The sequence below is a fragment of the Tachysurus fulvidraco genome, chromosome 10 (genome assembly GCF_022655615.1).
Source record: "Tachysurus fulvidraco isolate hzauxx_2018 chromosome 10, HZAU_PFXX_2.0, whole genome shotgun sequence".
NCBI lineage: Eukaryota > Metazoa > Chordata > Actinopteri > Siluriformes > Bagridae > Tachysurus > Tachysurus fulvidraco.
Window position 1 is genome coordinate 17201235 of NC_062527.1, and position 23031 is coordinate 17224265.

General features: G+C 39.3%; 1 protein-coding gene across 2 annotated transcripts in view; it reads left to right on the forward strand.

Moving 5' to 3' along the window:
- Positions 1-23031, forward strand: part of gfra3 (GDNF family receptor alpha 3) — a 48097-nt gene that overhangs the window by 4179 nt on the left and 20887 nt on the right. For both annotated transcript variants that reach the window (XM_027165240.2, XM_027165241.2), the window contains one exon: positions 21592-21876. In XM_027165240.2, the coding sequence (XP_027021041.1) occupies positions 21592-21876 (285 nt within the window). The remainder of the gene's footprint in view (positions 1-21591; positions 21877-23031) is intronic.

Consider the following 23031-nt stretch of genomic DNA (forward strand, 5'->3'; position numbering starts at 1 on the left):
ATGACACCTTAAACACATGTTCTTCTTGTCATCTTGCAGTTCATTGTGTTTTTATTTGCCATTTTATTGATTTCCTGTTTCAAGTTCTGTAGAAGTAATATATTTCATTTAAGGGCTGAAATTTGAACCTTGATGGACAAGATACTGTAAGCCAAATGAGCCTGTGTGGGATGGACTGATTTTATGAGGTTTATGGACAGCCAAACTTACAATCAGCACATTTGCAAATGTAGATTAGATTAAATACATGTAGTTTCTATAACTAAAGAGTCAGTATTGTCAGAACTGGACTGATACATGCCAAAGATTTGTTTGAAATGATTTGGTTGTTCATGTAATACACATCGCAAGGTTAAAGATTAAACACATAAGCCAGGTTTATACAAGTTTATGAGTTACATTTGTTAAACATCCTCCAGGTTTTAAAATTGAGCCATTCATGTGTAAAAACTGGCTGTTGATTAGGATATAAACAGAAGCACTGTAAATGTTATACAAAGAATATTGCTTCATTCTGGGTGTGCAAATTTAGAAAGTCATACAGACGGCATTTATTGCAGTGTGTGTAGTGTGTAGTGTGTAGTGTGTATGTGTGTGTGTGTGTGTGTGTGTGTGTGTGTGTGTGTGTGTGTGTGTGTGTGTGTGTCTGTGTGTGTGTGTGTGTGTGTGAGAGAGAGAGAGAGAGAGAGAGAGAGAGATATCTTCACATGCTAACTCGCTATACATTTTTGTTCTGATTTGTGAACATGATGAAATCCTTTATTTAAATAAAACAGATTACAAAACTTTAAAGTCAATTTTAGAGTTAATAAGAATAATGTGTGTGTGTGTGTGTGTGTGTGTGTGTGTGTGTGTGTGTGTGTGTGTGTGTGTGTGTGTGTGTGTGTGTGTGTGTGTGTGAACTCAGGTGTGTATGTAAGTGTGAATGTGTGTTTTAGTGATAGAGGAGGCAGGAGGCCTCTATCTGAGATCTGACACTAGGTGACAGATGTTAGCAGGTGTGGAGAATCAATCCTACGACAGACTAAACAAACAGTTTCTCATAGTGTTTAGCGGCTGTTCAGGATTCACAGATTGTTTGTCACAATAATAATAAAGTTTTTCTTTCCATTCATGGCAGTAAAACAATTTCGGTTTGACATTTGATTCTTTGGTTTACTTACAAACTTCAAGTGAATAATGGAATGGAAGTCAATTTATGGGACCTTTTCAGTCAGTATGGTGTAAACAAATGAATGATTTTCGGGATTTGAGTCTGATCTAAAATGAGTCAGGAGTATGTTGGAATTCAGTGTGAGACGTGTGTTTTTCCCTCTGTTGATAATCTTACACAGAATTTTACTGGTTGAAAATAAACACCAGATTTTAGATGCATATGAACTCGGGGCATCACAGAAAGAAGAAATGGTTTTAATATCACCATTTAATTGAAGAGATAACCATTTGTGTGTGTGTGTGTGTATATATATATATATATATATATATATATATATATATATATATATATATATATATATATATATATATATATGTGGACACAAAAATCCATTGTCAGTTTCACCATTTATACACAAACAGTTTAATAACTTAAGAATAAATCTTTATTAAAATGGACAAACGAAGCTCTTACTAGGTTATAATCGAAATCCCACTGACTCCACCTACACAGTTTAGGCCACGACCCCTGTCTCTCTGATACAACATTATGTGCTGGAATTACAAATCTCTTCGGGTTCTATAAAGACTCGTTTAGTCCAATAAAATTCTGCACTTTACCGTTATTACAAGTAACTTGCCTTCACATTAAATGGATCAAATTCACACATGCACAAATGCATCAGTTCTCTAATGTTTCCACATTCTGAACTGACACATTATTTTACCAAGTTTTATTTCTTAGAATTTCTATTAATTCTTTTTTTCATCGATGTATATTCAAACTCTAAGGAGTTTTCATTTCACTTCAAGTTGCATACTCTAAATAACTGTATATGGGACAAATAAAATCTTAAAATCTCAATGAATCTAGAAACAAGAGTCAAGAAGCTTTGAGGAAAGTGATTCAGCTTGAAGACGAAGCTGCGGCTGTTCCTGACGTCCTTTAGAGACAACGGTGTGCCTTGCGGTGTTTACAAACCACTTATCGCATCTGTCTAAAACACCGAACGAAGTTGCTCGAGTTAGGAACGTGTGATCATTTAGACACGCAGCTTGTGTAATGCTACACTCCAGGCAATGAGCATATACAGTACTGTACAACACTCCCTGGATGATTGACTACATTCAGGGTCAAAGTAGCGGTGCTTAAAGTAGCACGCTATATTATCAGTGCTATATCTGAAACACATAAGGAAGTACCGGTCTGCTAGGTGTGTCCGTACACCGCTCATGAGTTTTATGTCGCTCTGTGCTTTGCGTGTCTTTTTCCACAATCTCATGTGCCAAGTATAAACCTGGAGTAATTGGCCACTTGTGTAAAGCCAGAGCTGTAGCGCTGTCTCAGATGGATACGTGCCCAAGGACAGACTGGACATGCCATATAAAAAAGACAGGTAATGACACCTCCGTTTTTAATATACACAACCAAGTCAGTGTAACTGAATTACTTCACGATGGAAAAGCAAAGCATCTGTTACTCAAGCGGGAATGTGATTTAATAACATCACTCCATTTTCACACTCGATTTTCATCGATAAAGTGTTAATTTTTTAAGCAGCACACCATTTTCATAGATAGAGATTATTTGTCTTACAATTTTTTTCCTGGGGGTCACGGTGGCTTAGTGGTTAGCACGTTCGATTCACACCTCCAGGCTTGGGGGTTCGATTCCTGCCTCCACTTTGTGTGTGTGGAGTTTGCATGTTCTCCCCGTGCCTCGGGGGTTTCCTCCGGGTACTCTGGTTTCCTCCCCCGGTCCAAAGACATGCATGGTAGGTTGATTGGCATCTCTGGAAAATTGTCCGTAGTGTGTGTGCCCTGTGATGGGTTGGCACTCCGTCCAGGGTGTATCCTATCTTGATGCACGATGATGCCTGAGATAGGCACAGGCTCCCCGTGACCCGAGAAGTTCGGATAAGCGGTAGAAAATGAATGAATGAATGAATGAACTTTTTTCCTCTCAAACCTCTAATGTTTTGCATGTTTACAGAATGAGCAAAATAAAAGACCATCAACACATTTTTGTGAAGATGTGCAATAAATTATTCACTGATATTTTTATCGACTATTATTGTTATAGCAATCAATAGCAAAAATAAGCTGCTTATAATATATAAACCTTATTCATATGAATAGCAGAATAAACGGACAAATCATCAGAACAGCAGATTGTTTCAATCAACAGTGAATAAAAAACTCAGCCGAAGTGGATCCTGTCTCTCATTCTCTTCTGATATTTCTTCTCACCTCATTTATTCTTCAGCCTAACAGCGATGGAAAAAAAATCTTTATCCACTCTCATGTGAAATTCATGGTTTAGTGATAAGGCCAGCAGATGTTACACACATTGGATTTTATTTTTTATTATTTGGATTTATGGTACTCTTTGATTTTGGCACTTTATTAAAAGCAGAATGTTCATCCTTTTAAGGTGCTAACATTTTCCCGATCCGACTGTATGCTATACGCTGCCGAATACTCAATTCTGATTGGTCTGAAAAGCTGTTGATGAAATTTTGATAAGAACAGCTGTGATAATGAAAAACACAGGTTTGTGTTAACGTTCTCCTTTTAATGCGTCATCGTTTCTATAGCAACAGCTCATTCACAGGGACCTGTAACAGGGACTCTAAATAAATGCAACTATAAATGGATAACAAGTACGAGTTGGTGTTCGAGTTCCTCTGATTAATGCAATCACATGAATATCCTGTGCTCCATGAAGGAGATTAATCCTTACACATTACACAACATTCAACATAAGTCACTAGAGTTTCTCTATCAACACACACACACACACGCACACACACACACACACACACAGACGCACGCATGCACGCACACACACACGCACGCACGCACGCACGCACGCACGCACACACACACACACACACACACACACAGCACATAGACAGAAATTCAAACCTCCATCTCTGGAGGTGTGAGCTAAAAGTGAAGTGCTATCCACTCAGCCCTAATGTGCCCCCTGTTAAGTTTAGTGGAATTATTATTAAGTAGAAAGTGTGATCACAAGTCAGAGTCGAAATCACAGCTAGACTCAGACAATCTCCTGAGACGAGAATTAGCGCAATTCCTGGCATATCTCTAATCAGGGGGCTCACGTGCAAACAGAAGCTGAACCTTTTGAGGCGGCTGACATCAAAACTTACTTTCAAGGCGGCTACATGTTTAAGAGGGAAAAGTCATGTAAGAATTAGAACAAGAAATAATGTGTTAAATTTGCTATTGTCAGGAAAACTCTGACACACCATACAAGGAAGACGCCTTTATTTTTGTCACGTTTACATTACAGCACAGTGAAATTCCTTTTTTTTAACTTATCCCAAATTTTATCAGCCATGATACAGCACCCCTGGAGCACTGAGGGCTAGGGGCCTTGCGCAAGGGCCCAACAGTGGCAGCTTTGCAGTGCTGAGGCTTGAAGATTCAGATCCTCAGATTAACACCCCAAAGCAACCCAAAGGCAACAACCCACTTGGGCTACCACTGGCCCCCAAAGGAAGCTGTTACTCAGCAAATCCTCCTGGATGGATGGATGGATGGATGGATGGATGGATGGATGGATAGATAGATAGATAGATAGATAGATAGATAGATAGATAGATAGATAGATAGATAGATAGATAGATAGATAGATAGATAGATAAGCTGTTAGTTAATGCTATGCAGTAACCTTGTTTATAAGGTACAGCGGTGAGTAGGTGTTGCAGATACAAGCAAGTTCTATGCAAATATTGGGGTGAATTGGGGTGAGATGCACAAATGAGGTAATTTTTTTATTATTTCTATTTTTTTTTATGTCCAATAGAAACGATTAAAGCCAAGATACTGAGTCACTCCTCAGTTTGTATGTTTTCACCCTGCCATACCTGTGAGATATAATAGTGGTGAGTATATAACAGTTTAATGGCCAAGGGGACTAAAGTGTTCTTCAGTCTTGTAGTGGAGCCTGACCGAGACAGCAGTCTACCACTGCTTAAGGACACGAGGGGGGAAAAAAAAACGCAAGACATAAATTACAAATTTACAAAATTACTATTAGTGCAAATAGTAAGAAACGTGTATAAAGTGGATCCTTTCACCTCATTTATTCTTTAGCTTATGGAAATGGAAATGATGGAAAGAGGTTATCTATCCTGAAGTGAAATTCATGGCTTAATGAACAGGCTACCAGATGTTACTCTGAATTATATTCACGGCTGTTTAAGTGTGAATGCAAGACAGTGTTGAAGGATTGGAAAAAAAAAACTTTTGAATTAATGACATACCTGGTTCTGAATATGAAAAATGTATCACAGGAAAGTGTGGAAGCCTGTGTGAAAACATCGTAAAAAAATAAATACAAAAAAAATAATAAAATTCTGAAGCAAAGGACTTCGGGTTATTCATAAACAATACCTGTGTTTGAGCCATTTTGAAGAATTGTAAAAGAATAGACCTGGGGCAAGTAAACACACACACACACTGACACACTAAGACAGGGAGAAAAGACGGGTTGGGCCGCAGGGGCTCGGGGGATTAACGAAGTTGATTGTTTTGCCAGTCACCTGATCTTGACATACGGTGAAGGACAGGGAAGTTTCGAGGCCCTTCAGGGTCGCTTGTGTGTTTTGTTGATAACAAGGATTTGGAACGCTGTCGTGAAAATGGCAGATGGTATTGGGCCTGAGCCTCGGCTTCAAGACTCATGCCAAGTGACAGAATCTGTGAGTGACAGAAAAAGTGTGTGTGTTTGTGAGCGTGTGAGAGAGAGAGAGACAGACAGAGAAAGAGAGAATATATGTGTATGCTAGAATGTGAGTGTGTGTTAGTGAGGGAGAGGAGAGAGAGAGAGAGAGAGAGAGAGAGAGAGAGAGAATGTATGTTTATGCTGGAATGTTAGTGTGTGTGAGTGAGAGAGACCGATATACATTCTCCTTCTCTCTGTCTCTCTCTATGTGTATGCTAGAATATGAGTGTGTGTGTGAAGCAGAAAGAGCTACTGTATGTAAAGACTTCGGAGTGAACGTGTGTATGTGAGAGAGATTGTGTAAGTGTGTGTATATGTGTATATACTGTGTGTATTTATCCCAGAACTCTCACCTCACCCGTTTCTGATTTCAGCATAATATAGGAGCTCATTATCATTAAACGGATGGTGTTGGCTAAGCGTTCGAAATTAGCGTCCCCGTTAATGTGCTGCGGCGAGAACTTCCTCCCTCAATCTCGGCTCCGTTTTTCCTCCAAGCTGCCAATCACTCTCAGCCTCCTCCGCCTGCCCGCTTTAATACAGCCGCTACGCTCTGATGTGACGTGTCACCGATAGTGAGCAGGACGGCGCTCTGACCCACATTTCACTAAAACCTCTGACTGTCTGATTTAAAGAACAGCAGCCCTCAGGCACTCTGTGACTCCTTTAGAGCTCGGAGAGAACTTATCCTTATGTTCTCTGCAGAGAACCCAGCTCAATCTTCAATAGCACAATCCACATGTTTTATAAGCGGCTCACTTGAAGGGATTTCTAATCATCATCATCATCATCGTCATCACAAATGATTTCTTTAAGTGCAGTGATCAAAGGCTGTTTTTTTGGGTGTTTCTTGGCATAAAGTACCAGAGTTTCTGGCATCAGGAATCTGCAGCTGTGCTCCATCAGCCATTGTTATAGTACCAATGCATTCAGTTTGATTGCTCAGGTCTTAGTTCCTTCTTGTCATGCATAATCCACACATCCGTCCATCTATCTATCTATCTATCTATCTATCTATCTATCTATCTATCTATCTATCTATCTATCTATCTATCTATCTATCTATCCATCCATCCATCCATCCATCCATCCATCCATCCATCCATCCATCCATCCATCCATCCATCCATCCATCCATCCAGGAGGATTTGCAGAGTAACAGCTTCCTTTGGGGGCCAGTGGTAGCCGGATCTGAATCTTCAAGCCTCAGCACTGCCAAGCTGCCACTGTTGGGCCCTTGAGCAAGGCCCCTAGCCTCCAGTGCTCCAGGGGTGCTGTATCATGGCTGATAAAATTTGGGATAAGTTAAAAAAAGGAATTTCAATGTGCTGTAATGTAAATGTGACAAAAATAAAGGCGTCTTCTTTGTATGGTGTGTCAGAGTTTTCCTGTACATAGCACATTTACCTCTTGAATCTTTCCACACATTTTTTTCTTGTTTTAATTCTTCCATGAATTTTTGAATTGAATGACTTTTCCTTCTTGTTTCCTTCTTGTGCTGCATAATCCATCCATCCATCCATCCATCCATCCATCCATCCATCCATCCATCCATCCATCCATCCATCCATCCATCCATCTATTTGCTGTTATCCTACACAGAGTACTGAATCCTATCCCAGGAGACCCGTAATTCTGAGAATGCAGTTCAACAGTGAAGAAAAAAGTACGAGCAAAATAAACGTTTTTTTGTTTTGTGACTTTAAGGAAACTCTAAAAAATTAGAACTCTAAACATAAGAGTGCCACACCGAAGGACCCGCTTTTTTGTAACAATGTAAGAATTTTACATTTTAACTCTGGAGAAAAATGTTTTAGAGTCTAAAGCGATCTTTTCTGTAGAAACCTGCTAATGTTTTAGTATAAGTAACTGTTTTTAATAGAACCATTATTAAAGAGCTAGAGCCCTTAAATTAGACAAAAGCCTTTTTCTACGAATGTTGAAGAAAAACCTAAGAATTCTTTAGTTAGAGACTCTAAGGGAAACCTTCATGGTTTTATGAGAATCCTACAACACGTGTTTTCCGAGTAGAAACCCTTTAATGAAGCTAAAAAGCTTTAAGAAGACTTGAGGTATATTTTTCAAAGACTGTAGGATTAATTACACGTGTTTGGGCTGTAGATTATTTTATGAGCGTAGACAAACGTCGAAACAGACACAAGAAGAAAAATACATAAAAATAGAAAGGAAATTAGGCAAGAAATTAAAAGAAAAAAAAAAAAAGCAGAGAGGTAAATAAACTTACTCAAGGATATACACATGCAGGGAAATGGAGCCAAAAACACATCGTAATTAGACATCAGCTTGTATTCCTCCATGCTTTTCTTTCCCCTTTACTGAACGACTAAACGGGTGGGAGTGAGGATTCTGTAGGTATTGTGTTTTAATGTTTTATGCTCATTAACGGATTTTATCAGCCTTGTAATTCACACGCACTTCACAGCAGAAAGGAGGGTTGAGACAGTCATCGTTTTCTGTAAACTGGGTTTTAATTAGTTTGAAAAAACAACAAGGAAAAAAAACATGGGGGAAATAAATTAGTGCTGAAATGAATAGTATTTTCTACATATTTGGGTCTTTATGAGTCTAAAAAATGAAACCTTTCTGCACCATGTCGGTGGAAATAAAGGTAACATTTTATTAAAAGTTAGTTTGTTTAAAAGGTTTTTATGTTTTCAACATGTTCAGTATGATTATTTTCATTTGACTCATATTAACTGCCGTGAGTCAAACCTCATTTGACTCAGACCTCAATGAACTCTACGATCGAGTGATTTCCGATCGGAAACGGATCCGAACAGAACTTTTAGGAAGCTAAAAAAGCAGTAATTATACAGCGAACTTTTAAAGAATCTTTTTTTTGTCTCACAGCTGGAGAAAAAAGTTCTAACAAACAAAAAGTTGCTCCAATGGTTTGTCTCTCAGGGGAAACTACAAAAGTTACTAGGGTACTATTTCAAGCAGAACTTTTTTTGAGGAAGTGAAGACATTTTTATTTGTGGCTTTTTACTATAGTAGTTTAAGATTTAGGGCCTTGCTCATGGTTTAGGGCCTTGCCCAGCTGGGGCAGATTGGTGGCCCTATGATTTGAACTCACAAGCTTCCAATCAGTAGTCACCTTATAAGCACTGAGAGATCACGTCCCTGATTATAATTCAGCACTAATCCACTGAACCCATAACCATGACCGTAGACATTAAACTAAGGACGTAGGTTTAATTTTGTATGACTTCAAATCAATAACTATTCATTTAGACTTGATAGCTTTTTTCCCTTTTAAATTAAGATGCTTATTTAGATTTTAGATTTAGTCTGGTACCAATTAGTCGTTTGAAGTCACTGCTAGGGGATTTGATTAGCAGATGAAAATGTTATTTGTCTTTATTTCCCTTTCTGAAATTTTGCAGCCAGAAAGCTTTTTTTTTTCCTTTAGAGTCTAATCTCTTTAGTTTGATGTTCTCGTTTAAGAAACTGAGGTAATCACACAAAAAAAACGAAGATAAAAGTGGTGTTTACTTCTTGTTTACTTGTTTCCTGTTTACCTCTCACTTTCTTTTTGCTTTGTTTTCTTCCCTATTTATTTTCATTATATGATTCATAAAGTCCTCATTTACATTCTTTTCTCGTCAGGCTGGCCGTATTGATCAGTTAACGCTGTAGGACACACACACACACACACACACACACACACACACACACACACACACGCATGTCTGCACACAAACCCTCCCGTTACTTTTCTATATTGCTGTGCAATTTTTCGTAATGACGGTTTCTGTCTCTGCACCCCCACACTTTCTCTGTGCGTGTGTGTGTGTGTGTGCGCGTGTGTGTGTTGCAACTAAGCACAAGTTCTTCAAGGTGTCTGTGTGTGTAAGTGTGTCGTGCCACACTTGTGTACGCAATGTATTTTCAGTACACGCACACACATATACACACATACCATAATACCTAGGCCAGCATGTGTCTGATTGCAATCGGCCTCCATACTGAGACCGTTTCCTTGCTTGCTGCTTCCGCTGTCTGTCATTCTGTGTTTATTCCCCTCCCCACATGCACACACACACACACACACACACACACACACACACACACACACACACACACACACACACACACACACACACACACACACTTCTTTTTCATTTCTTCCCTCCCTCTGTCTTCTCACTCCTGCTCTTTCTTTCAGTCATCAGAGTATGTCACAAGTCTGTGGTTGTTTCTGTTGATTTTTTGTATGTTAGTGCTTCATCATCATCATCATCATCATCATTCATATCAGTCCTGTGTTTGTTGTGTGTTTGTATATTGTTTGTTTACCCCATTAGCATAGAAATCCATTTACTTTTTATTATGTAAATCATTGCACAAACCATCCAGTGTGAAGAACGCACATGAGATGACGGCTAAATAAAAACTAGTCACTTGTCTAAATCAAATAGATTAGACGTATGGTGTTTTGTGTGTAATTTGTGATTGGGTGTGTGGTGTGTTTATACAAGGTCATGATTGGATGTGTGGTGTAATTGGATGTATGTGGGGTTTTTTTAGATGTGTAATTTTAGTAGGTATATTTTTTGTATAAACTGAGATTAGACACGTGGTGTTTTTAGTACAGGACATGATTAGATGTGTTGATTTCGTGTATATAAACTGTGATTAGACATGTACTGTAGTGTTTCAGTAAAAGCCATGATTAGATGTGTATTTTTAGTAGGAATCTTAGATAAAAGCTGTGATTGGACATAGAAGGCAAGATTAGACGTGACTTTTCAGTAAAAGCCATGATCAGATTTGTATTTTTAGTAGGAATTTTAGTTAAAAGCTGTGATTAGACTTGGTGTTTTCAATAGAAGGCAAGATTCGACATGTGATGTTCCAGTTTAGACATGTGGTGTTTCAGTAAAAGCCAAGATTAGATGTGTATTTTTGGTAGGACTCTTAGTTCGAAGCTGTGATTAGACGTGTTGATTGTGTATAAACTGTGATTAGACATGTGATGTATTTACTAGAAGCTGTGATTAGATGTGAGGTGTTTTTGTAGAAGCCATGATTAGACGTGTTGATTTTGTAAAACTACAACGAGACGTGGTGTATTAGGTAGAAGCCATGATTTCGCATGTGATAGTTTTAATAACTGTGATTGGACATGTGTTGATTTTATTGAACTTTGATGAGACGTGGTGGATTTATTAGAAGCTGTGACTAGATGTGTGGTGTTTTACTAGAAGCCATAATTAAATGCATGGTATTTTCGACATATATCGTTATCCATAGAAGATCTGGGATGTTTTTCGCCCCAGCTGTGACTGAGCATGTGCTGTTTTTCATTTCTTAGACATGTATTTTTTATAAACCTTGAGTAGGCATCTGGTGGGTTTGATGTCATGACTGAATGTGTGTTGTTTTTAGACAAATCTGGACATCTTTAATAGAATCTATGATTGGACATGGTGTTTTTTAGTAGAATCTGTGATTGGATGATAAGTGTATTTTGTAGCAGTGATTGGACATGTGTATTTTTGTTGCACAAACCAAGATTAGATTAGTGGTGTATTTATTTTGCATAAACAGTGATTGGACACTTTTTTAAACACCTTTTGTGAATCATCTCTGACTGGACATGTAGAGTAAAAGACTAAATGGTATTTTATTATTTTAAGATGTGGTGCTTTTAGAATAAGAGGTGATTAGACATGTGATGTCTTTAGTAAAAGAAGTGATTAGACATGTGGTGTTTTAAGTATAAAATGTGATTAGACATCTGGCTTTGTTAGTAGAAGCTGTGATTAGACGTGTGACGTTTTAAATACAAAAAATGATTAGCCATTTTGTGCGGTTAGTAGAAGAAGTGATTTGGTTTGAGGTGTTTTACACAGAAAAAGTGATTAAGCAGTAGGTGTAGTGAGTATATGAAGTGATAAGATGTGTGTTTTTTTGAATAGAAGAAGTGAAGACATGTCTTTAGTAAAGGAAGTGATTAGATGTGTGATGTTTGAATTAATGATTAGATGTGTGGTGTAAGGGGACACGGTGGCTTAGTGGTTAGCACGTTCGCATCACACCTCCAGGGTCAGGGCCCGCCTCCGCCTTGTGTGTGTGGAGTTTGCATGTTCTCCACATACCTCGGGGTTTCCTCCGGGTACTCCGGTTTCCTCCCCTGGTCCAAAGACATGCATGGTAGGTTGATTGGCATCTCTGGAAAATTGTCCGTAGTGTGTGTGAGTGAATGAGTGTGTGTGTGTGTGCCCTGTGATGGGTTGGCACTCCGTCCAGGGTGTATCTTGCCTTGATGCCCGATGACGCCTGAGATAGGCACAGGCTCCCCGTGACCCGAGAAGTTCAGATAAAGTGGTAGAAAATTAATGAATGAATGAATTTGTGGTGTATGCAGTCCAATAAATAAAGATTAGACATTTGGTACTTTTAGTATATGAAGTGATAAGATGTGTGTTTTATTAAGTAGAAGAAGCTATTAGACGTGGTGTCTTTAGTAAAGAAAGAGATTAGACGTGTTGGTGTTTTAAATACAAAAGGTGATTAGACGATTGGTAAGTAGAAGAAGTGATTAGACTTTAGTAGGTAGGTTTAGACACTCTGCTTAAATAAAAGAAGTTATTAGATATGCAGTGTTTTATATAGAAGAAGCGATTAGGCGTTTGATGTTGTGTGTAGGAGAAGTGATTAGACGTGTGTTTTTTTTTTAAGTAGAAGTGATTAGACGTTTGGTGTTTTTTTTTTTCTCTTTTAGAAGCTGAGGTCAAAGCCTCCACTGCAGTTTAGTCTACGGCTCACAGCCGCAAATACTCAATCAGCACATAGTTTAACACGAGGCCTTACAGCAATTAGGACACTCTGCTGTTCTGGCAAGACAGAGAGAGAGAGAGAAAACAGCAGGGAGACAGAAAGGCAGAAAAATAAAGAAGGATGGGAAAAGAGAACTGATGGGAGGTAGAAGAAAAGACATTAATTAGAGCAATTATACTTATTATTAGAAAATTTTCATTACGCTGGATGCATAAGACGTTAAAATCAAGTGTAATAAAACGCTGTGCGGTGAATATGAATCAGAAGAAGAGCTCGTCGGGACAAACGACAAGAGACAACGAGGCGAGTCCACTCCGGGGTGGATTCCTGCCTCGAACCCTGCCTCCATCCCCACCTCCATTCCAGTGTTCCCCAGATAGACTCTGGATCCACTTTGTCTTAGCAACAAATTTAAACCATAAACCTTTACAAACTGGGAAAGGAGACAGAAGAGAGTGGGTGGAAAGAATAGAGAAACAGAAAGAAAAAGACAGAGATAAGAAAGAGGGCAAGGAAAGAAAGATAGAGAGAGGGTATGCGGGTGAGAGATAGGGAGAGTGAGAGAAGGAAGGTGGGAAGGGGTATGGGGATGAAAGAGAGAGAGAGAGAGAGAGAGAGAGAGAGAGAGAGAGAGAGAGAGAGAGAGAGAGAGATCAAACAGTGAGAGAAGAGTGACGAAGAGAGACAAAATAGGGAGAGATGGAGAATATAGAGAATGATACATATAGAAAGAGGTGAGGAAGCGAGATAGACACGGAAGCTTGAGGAAATGAAGTAGAGAAAGAGAGAGAGATGGAGGAGAGATTGAATGAAAGAGAAGGAAAAAGATGGAGGATGGAGTGAATGCACCAGAGAAAGAATGGAAGAATGAGAAGAATGCATTAGGAGGAGAGATAAAAATGAATAGAATATCAAAGAGAGCATATGAACAGAAAAAGAGGAGGGAGAGAGAGATGTCAGATTGAAGGAATGAAACAGAGGGTGGGAGGGAGAGAGAGAGAGAGAGAGAGAGAGAGAGAGAGAGAGAGAGAGAGAGAGAGAGAGAGAATGAAACAGAAAGGGAGGATGAAGAGATTGTAGTTGTTTTTAAGTATGAAACTTAAACAGGTAGTGAGGTTGTGGTAGCTCAGTGGTTAAGGTGTTGGGCTACTGATCGGAAGGTCATGGGTTCGAACCCCAGGTCCACCAAGCTGCCACTGCTGGGCCCCTGAGCAAGGCCCTTAACCCTCAGTTGCTCAGTTGTAAGTCACTCTGGATAAGGGTGTCTGCTAAATGCCGTAAATGATAGTAGAGAGAAATATATATATATATATATTTAGGAGAGAGAGAGCAAGAGAGAGGGGGGGCAGAAGAATGGAGGAAAAAGAGGAAGAGAATGGGAGATGTTATTTCTCTCACACATTGACTCGTTTCATGAAACGAGCATGAAGCAATTCCCTCACTTTTTTTTTCCCGATTATGTTTTTATTTCATTTCAAACAGAAGAGCAGAAGTGATGGCGCCCGAACACAAGACCCTGCTGTGACCCGTCATGATTTAGCGTCGTTTCTTTCTCTCTTTCCTTCTTATTGCACTTACTGAATCTTGCAGATGGATGTTTTTTGTCTTCGCTCAGACTGTTTCCCATCATTAATACTGTACGTGTCATTGATATTATAACAACATTAAAGTTCTTTACTGAGCAGGACATGTGTTCCAAACATTTCTCGCTTGACGTAATTTGACCTGACACGAGAGGAAAGACAAAGTCTAAATCATATCAGTGTCGCTGTGACAGATAGAGTTCATCACGGGCTGTGTTTGCTGTTGTGATTCGTCTGCTTTAACTTTTGAACCGGTGGCGATTAACCTTCGACCCTGAAAGCTGTGCTAACTCACTGTGAACTCTGTCTGTCTCTCTCGCTGTGTAGTGTTTGTTGAAATGTAAAAGTTCTGAGTGTGTATAATCAGGACACCACACACACACACACACACACACACACACACACACACACACACAGCTTATACTCACCTTAACCCATTTTACCAGCACGCTGGGGTTTCATTAAGACGGCATAAGGAAAATTTCTTTTTTCTTTTTTTTCTTTTCTTTCCTTTTTTCTGCTATTCCTGAATTAATTCTAGTTTTAACATCGAGACTATTTTGTTCACTGAAAGAGACCTGAGTTGGCTTTCGGTGTAAGACGTGTGTTTTTCCCCTCTGTTGATAACCTTACACTGAATTTGATTGGTTATAGTTTAACATCTTCACATTTTAGGCGCTCATGAACACGAACTTGGGACATCGCCGAGAGCAGAAATGGGTTTGATTTCATGAATTACATTAAAGATAGAAACATACAGTATGTGTGAAAAATAATTGCAGTTTTGATGAATATATTGCTTAGTAGCCTAAATAAAAATTAAAATATTGATGAATTACAGACTGTACACTGAGGCAATGGTGGCTCATGCGCGTAACTGCATTGTTGGGCAGAGGATTGGGGCTCAAGCCCCAGCACTGTCAAGCTGCCATTGTTGGGCCCTTGAGCAAGGCCCTTAACCCTCACTGCTCCACGAGTGCTGTATCATGGCTAAACCTGTGCTCTGACCTTAACCTCCAAAATAGAGATCTGCAAAAAGGAATAGACAAAGAAAGCATTTCACTGTGCTCTAATAATGTATATTAGACAGAAATAAAGGCTTCTGTTAGGAACTATTTTATGTTCTGGAGTGTATTGTATTGTCTTGCACCAAGTTACACACTACGCACTCCTAGCTCAGTCCTTTTTTTGTTTTCTTACGTAGCACCAGGGTCCTGGAGGAACGTTGTCTCATTTCACAATGGACTTCGTCAGCTATATGTGGCTGAAATGTCATTAAACAATTTTTGACTCGACTTAACTTGAAGAAAAATAAATTCTTAAAACTCCGAATGTCGACTTTCGTATGAGTGTTATATCATGCACCAACGTGGAGACAGACACGACAAAGACACTTAATGTTACACATTCAAAATTGCATTTTTGGCCTTTGGTAAAAAGAATGAAACACATTTCTAATGAGTTGACTGAATGATGGAGAGCAAAGGTGGGAGTAAGTCACACATGTGCAAGTCACAAGTAAGTCTCAAGTCATGAATGTCAAGTCAGAGTCAAGTCGAGTCTTTTTTTAATATTTGACAAGCAAGTCTCAAGTCTCAAATCTGTGACTTAAGTCTGAATCAAGTCAAGTCATATGACTCGAGTCCCCCATTTCTGATGGAGAGTGAGCGTGATCCAATCACATGGTATTACTGTAAAGCAGTAACTTTATGAAATCTCACGTGGAGTGGATGTTGCCACACATATACTGTACCAACTGTAGAACTATAAAATTACATCCAGGAAGTTAAATCTTGTGTGATAGAAATGGTGCGGTTGTAATGTGTCTGTTGTGGGTTTCATTCTCAACTCAGGTGTTTGATTTTATTCACAGATTTGAAAAGACACACACAAATCATATCGGATTACTCCATTCAGTCACGTGAAACCGATGTAAACATTTCAATTAAAGTCAATTTATTTTCCTTAAAAAAAAACAAAACATGTTGACTGAATATGAAGAAGTCTTCAGCACTGAGGATTTCTGTTTACTTCTCTGGTTTCTTTTACCCGGGGAAAAAAGAGACGTTGATGGATATAAAGCGGCCGTGATCTAACGTGTGATAACAGAAAACGCCTCCTGTGTCAGGAGACTATTACAAAGAGCTGAACCAAGAGTTTCCTAAAGAAATCTTCACCATTATCCATCTTTCTTCATTAAATAACAACATATCTGAACTCTATTCTATTAGACCAGGATCTATAGTCTATTATTAGGTTTAGATGCTTGTGTCGAGTCCCTGTTAATGAGCTGTCATAAGAATGAGAGCATTCAAATGAAATTTACATTACAGTCATGTATCTATTCAGCTATGATATTATCAACACCTTCTCATTCGAGCGTTCAACCGTGCTGTGGTGTAATTATACTAATCATCACACAATTTCTGTTGAGAAAAATTATTTGACTGTAATCCGGGTGGAACGTCAAATAACTTCGATGTAAAACGTCTTCACGTGTCCCGCGAACGAGATGATCGCCGTAAAAGGGGCAGCAGTGGCTCGGGTATTTAAGGCTCTGGGTTGTTGACTGAAAGATCGGTGTTCAAGCTCTAGCACTGCCAAGCTGCCACTGTTGGGCCCCTGAGCAAGGCCCCTAACCCTCTCTGCTCCAGGGGTGCTGTATCATGGCAGATCCTAAGCTCTGACCCCAATCTCCAAACTCCGAGTGAAGAATTTCACTGTGCTGTAATGTAGACGTGACAAAAATAAAGACTTCTATTTTATTTTAAAAGACAGCCTGGGACCAACAAAACGTCTTTACTATGTCAAAGTGGTGGGATTCTTTATCGTCACATTGTTTAAACTGAAGAGAATTGGAGACGATAAGGAGAATTTTCTGTCCAAATTTGAATTTGATTTCTCATATACACAATCATACAGAATACAACAAATGCTCTATTTGCCAGAGAACACGGTTGTCTTAACAGATAAAAAGACCCTAATGCAGGGATAACATAAAGGGGGATTATTTGGGGAAAAATGACAAAGGGCTAGAAACACTAGGAAACTGGGAACACAGGAACACGAACACAGACATGGACATGTAATAATAATAATAATAATAATAATCAAATAAGTTACTATTCAGGGGGGCACGGTGGCTTAGTGGTTAGCAGGTTTGCCTCACACCTCCAGGGTTGGGGGGCCGATTCCCGCCTCCGCCTTGTGTGTGTGTGGAGTTTGCTTGTTCTCCCCGTGCCTCTGGGGTTTCCTCCAGGTACTCCGGTTTCCTCCTCCAGTCCAAACACATGCATGGTAGGTTGATTGGCATCTCTGGAAATTTGTCCGTAGTGTGTGAGTGTGTGAGTGTGTGTGCCCTGTGAGGGGTTGGCACTCCGTCCAGGGTGTATCCTGCCTTGATGCCCGATGACGCCTGGTGACAGGCTCCCCGTGACCCGAGATGTTCGGATAAGCGGTAGAAAATGAATGAATGAATGAATGAAAGTTGCTATTCATATGAGAAACTGAAGAAAGTATAATAAAAATTAATACGTGTATATAAATGATATAACATTAACATTTAAGGCATTTGGCAGATGCACTTATTCAGAGTGAATTACATTTAGCTCATTTATACAGCTGAGTAATTAAGGGTCTTGCTCAGGAGCCCAGGAGTGGCAGCTTGGTGGCCCTGAGATTTGATCTCGCCAAGCTTCCAGTAAGTAGATCAACACCTTAAGCACTGAGCTTCCACTTCCTGGAACAAGCACTGATCTACTTTCCATAACATTATTACTATTATGAATAAATCCAGCTGTGCAGATGTGTGTAATTGTAGTCATTTAGCAGGTTATGTTTATGTCTGATCGTCACCTTTACCTTCTTTGCTGTATTTATGTTTTTCGGGTCTATCAGACTTTCTCTTTGTCGTTGTTTGTCTTTGGTCACAATGGCACTAATCGGTTGCCAGTGAACATGTGGCATTGTGTGTTTAACCCTGTATACCAGTACGCTGGTGTTCCATTCAGTCGGTGGAACAGAAATATACAACTACTGCTATAACGTAATAACTACTATAACTGATTGAAAAGTGAATTATTTTATATCTGTGAGTCTGATCTAAAATGAGTTGGCTTTCAGTGTTAGACGTGTGTTTTTCAAAAAAAAAAAAAAAGAGAGAGAGAAACAGAAATACTTATAAAACTTATAAAACTCCACATACTTAAAGCTCGGAGTGTCTAGTTTCATATGAGTTTCATATTAAGCACCACTGTGGAGTCAGACATTTAATGCTGAACATGGACACAACAAAACAGGAGCAAATTCCATTTTTGGGCCGCTGGGAAAACGAGACCATCTCAACTCAGTCTGAACCCATGACCCATTTTACAATTCACTCCATTTATCAGTCTTTTACTAAAGTTGTGTGTAAATGTCACCTAGTTCTCTTTTTTCTCTTTTTGTCACCTGAGACTCTCTCGCTGCTCAGAATGGCCACACATGAACAGCCTAAAGATCTACACGATTTGTAGATCTTTGTAGAACAGTTTGCATTCAAGTCTCGATCAGTGAACAGCACATAATGTCAAGTTAAAACTATAAGGGATTATATGGTTACACAATTAGCACTATACATTATACAGTTATAGAAAGGAAATGATCTATGATCCCACCCTTCACTGTCACCCACATGAGGAGGGGTTCACTTTTGAGTCTTATCTTCACCGCCATCACCTCTGACTTGCTTATTATACGTTTCATCCGTAATTTTTATATGTGTGTGTATATATATATATATATATATATATATATATATATATATATATATATATATATATATATATATATATATATTTTGTTTTTCTGTAAAGCTGCTTTGTGACACGTCCATTGCTAAAAGCTTTATACAAATAAAATTGGCTTGAACATGCATTTGAACATAAAGTGCAAACCTGACTACATTTACTGTAATGCCTACTAATATCTTTGAAAGGAAAAGCTCAGATAGAGAGAGAGAGAGAGAGAGAGAGAGAGAGAGAGAGAGAGAGAGAGAGAGAGAGAGAGAGAGACACGGAAAAACAAAAAACGTGGACAAAAGAAAGGGAATTTTCTCTGAGGCAGAAGTGGAAGAATATTTTTTCGCAGCACTTGAAAATGCCAAAATATAGAAGCTAATTATTTAAAGGGTCAATTAGATGTGAATTAAGTGAAGTGAAAAGAAAACGGTTTTGACAGGCAAATGAAGAGCAAAAATATGTCTACACTGTACCCAGGTGATTGTGGACACTAAGCAGCACACCGCAGGAAAACTGCTATTTTTACATGGATTAAGTCTCTTGTGCCGACATGCTCTAAAAGTCACTTGTTTTTTTTTCTTTTTTCTTTTTTAAACAATCTTGTAACCACAAATACAAGCTTTTGATTGCAACGCAAGAACATGGAATAATCAAAAGCTTGTATTTCTGCTTACAAGATTGTTTAAAAAAAAAAAAGTGACTATAATCTATGCCAATAAAATGATTTGAAAAGCTGAGGTTAAGTTAGATTTCTTCTGTGTTATTGGTCAGACTCAGGAGCTTGGGTACTTTATGGATTAAGAGGATAAGGCTCTGGGTTGTTGATTGGTGGAATGGGGTTCGATCCCCAGCACTACCAAGATGCCACTGTTGGGCCCTTGAGGGCCCTCTTTGCTCCGGGGTGCTGTATCTTGGCTGACCCTGTGCTCTGACAACATCCTCCAAAGATGGGATATGTGAAGAAAGAATTTTACTGTGCTGTAATGTATATGTGACAAAATAAAGCCTTCTATTCAAATTCCCTCTGTTAGCATCGTGCCATTGATGACATTGTCTGTGAAATCAGGACCACAAATATCATAGATGTCTAAAAGCAGGTGTTGCAGTTTATAACCAAATGTTTAAGCAAGACCTTTCTTGTATTTTTGGCCAGATCACTGCCTAAGAATAGAGTCAGTCTAAAAACTCTTTTGAGGAGGTAATATAGCAACAACAGCACACAGGCAATGCAAGTGCTAATTTAAGTACTACAGGAAGCGTTAGGTCTTTAATTGTTGTTTGAAGACAGCCAGTGACTCAGCTGTCTGGATGTCTAGGGGAAGTTTATTCCACCACTTATGTGCCAGAACAGAGAAGAGTCTTGATGCAAATCTGTTCCCTCAGAGACGGGACAGCTTTCTACATTTGTGTTAGTTATGTGTGTCTGTGATGAGTTTCCAGCTGAAGTCGTTATCCTTGAAGTCGAGCTGTATTGAAGTTCATTTATCAAGCTGGATATGAACAAGTTGTTTGCAAGAGTGTAGAAAGAAAGAAAGAAAGAAAGAAAGAAAGAAAGAAAGAAAGAAAGAAAGAAAGAAAGAAAGATCCTGTGGTTGTGTACATTTGTGTTAAATAGACTCACTAATGTGAACCTGCTTCGGATCATGGATTTGGTGACGAGATACTGAACTATGCAGTATAATGATTGTGTTACGTTTAAAATGATTTCAGTTAAATAGTCAAATATTCTTGGGAATTTTTATTTTAAAAAAGCAGTCTAAAATGACCATAAATGAAGACAAACAAGACTAACTGTTGGGGAAGTCGTGGCCTAATGGTTAGAAAGTCTGACTCGTAACTCTATGGTTGTGGGTTCGAGTCTGGGGCCGGCCATGACTGAGGTGCTCTTGAGCAAGGCACAGAATCCCCCAACAGCTCCTTGGGTGCTTTTAGGATAAATGGCTGTTCACTGCTCCGGGTGTGTGTTCACTGCTGTGTGTGTGTGTGTGTGCACTTTGGATGGGTACTTAGCCGTATGTCACGTCGTCGTCACAATAATAACCAACACTGTGGATTGTGACATGACAAAGACAATTAATATTGAACATCGTCACAACCAAAACAGGGCAAATTCTATCTTTTGGCCTCTGGTAAAAAGAATTAATGGCGCATTTATTCTACAGTATTGTTGTTGATTCACACTTTACACAGAAATGAATTTACTTGGAAATTCACTATTTTTATTTGTTGCTCAAAACAACATTTCACCACAGCCTCAAGTTAAACTTTGTGTTCACGGTGTGTGTGTGTGCACTGCTGTGTGTGCACTTTGGATGGGTTAAATGCAGAGAACGAATTCTGAGTATGGGTCACCGTACTTACAGTAGCTGTATGTCACGTCACTTATAAAGGTGTCCTATAAAAATTATATATATATAGAAATTATATTTTGAAGCAAATACATATGATGCTCTGATTTCTGTAGTGGACTATCCACAGTGATCAAAAGTGTCCTGTGATGTGTCCTGTCCTTCAGGCTCATTGTCCTCGGTGGTGCCCCTATTCCCTGGCACACTGGACTGCGTGCAGGCTGTGCAGGAGTGTATGGCCCAAGCTGAGTGTGAAAAACTCTACAGACAGCTAGACTACTGCATGGACGAGGAAGCTGTGTCACCACTGGGTCTCGAAGCCCGACAGGCCTGCGCCGATGCCCAAAACGCCCTGCTGCACCATCGGCCCCTGCAGGAGTGCAAGTGCCAGCGTGGATCACGTAAAGAGGCTCTCTGTCTCCGAGTGTATTGGACCGTGCGCTTTCCACAGGGTAAGGAACCTGTCTGAGTGTGTGTCATTACAGGCACATGTATGTTTAAGAGTGTGTGGGAGTATAAATATGCATGAATGCTTCATTGGGCATGTTCGTGAGTGGAAATGCTGTGTTGGGGAATATCTAGGGCTGGTATTATATGATGTGATATAATATGACAATATGATATGTTGTTTTTAACTCCCCGTTTGTATATCTGCTCCTACCCAAGAGTCAAATCTCTCTATCCATGTTCTCTAAGCCCTCTAAATTCTCTTACTTTATACAGCTCCATAATTACACATAATCATTTTTTCACACTGGCAATTCAGTCCAAAACAGAGCACAGATCATATGAAAAATCATTCATGTGAAAGCTGTCATGTGGACCAGGAAGAGTAGTGAGGTACCGAACCCTGTTGGAGACTACCTGTAGGAGGTGGTACAAGTTCTGCTGCATTGCAACGGCAACACAGCTCCCACTCGGGTAAAATAACTTGCAAGTAAGCCTGTGTTTTAGACGATGCTGCCATCATTAGACTCTACAACACAAGTGTAGCATGAGTGTCAGGGGAACACAGAAGAGACCGGTGAGATCTCTATGTTCTCCATGTTTGTTTGTGATGATGTAGGATGAACACAAATGCACCAGGGTTTTGATTAATCAAGTGAGTCTGAAACCAGACCGGTGCTCTGGGAGAGCCGAGAACAATCGCACAGCATGATTAGCAGTGTTAGATTAACAAGAAGAAAAATACTATAATATTTGACATTATATTTACATCTGAATGCAGTGAATGAATATTTTTTTATAACTCTATTAAATACTTGATTATTCAAATTTTTAAAAAAAAGCACTGTATCAGGATCAGTAATCTTCGTAGTTGACCTTGAAGGCATTATGACAGAGTGCTAGAAAAATGAATCATTTAGTATATCTATTAAAACCAGATAGTGAGGTATGTAGCATGCATCACCGAAACGGTTTCCTATTAACGTAATATGCCGGTGTCTGAATAGTGCTACAAAGGAATGGAGAGTGAGGATATAGTTTGTCAGAAGAGAGACGAGCAGTCCCGTGAAACAAGCGTTTTTCATCCACTGTCAAATGGAAATGTCAAGTGTTCAGCCCTGCGTTTCAAATTGCGACTCTCGGCCGCGGCTTGCAGCACG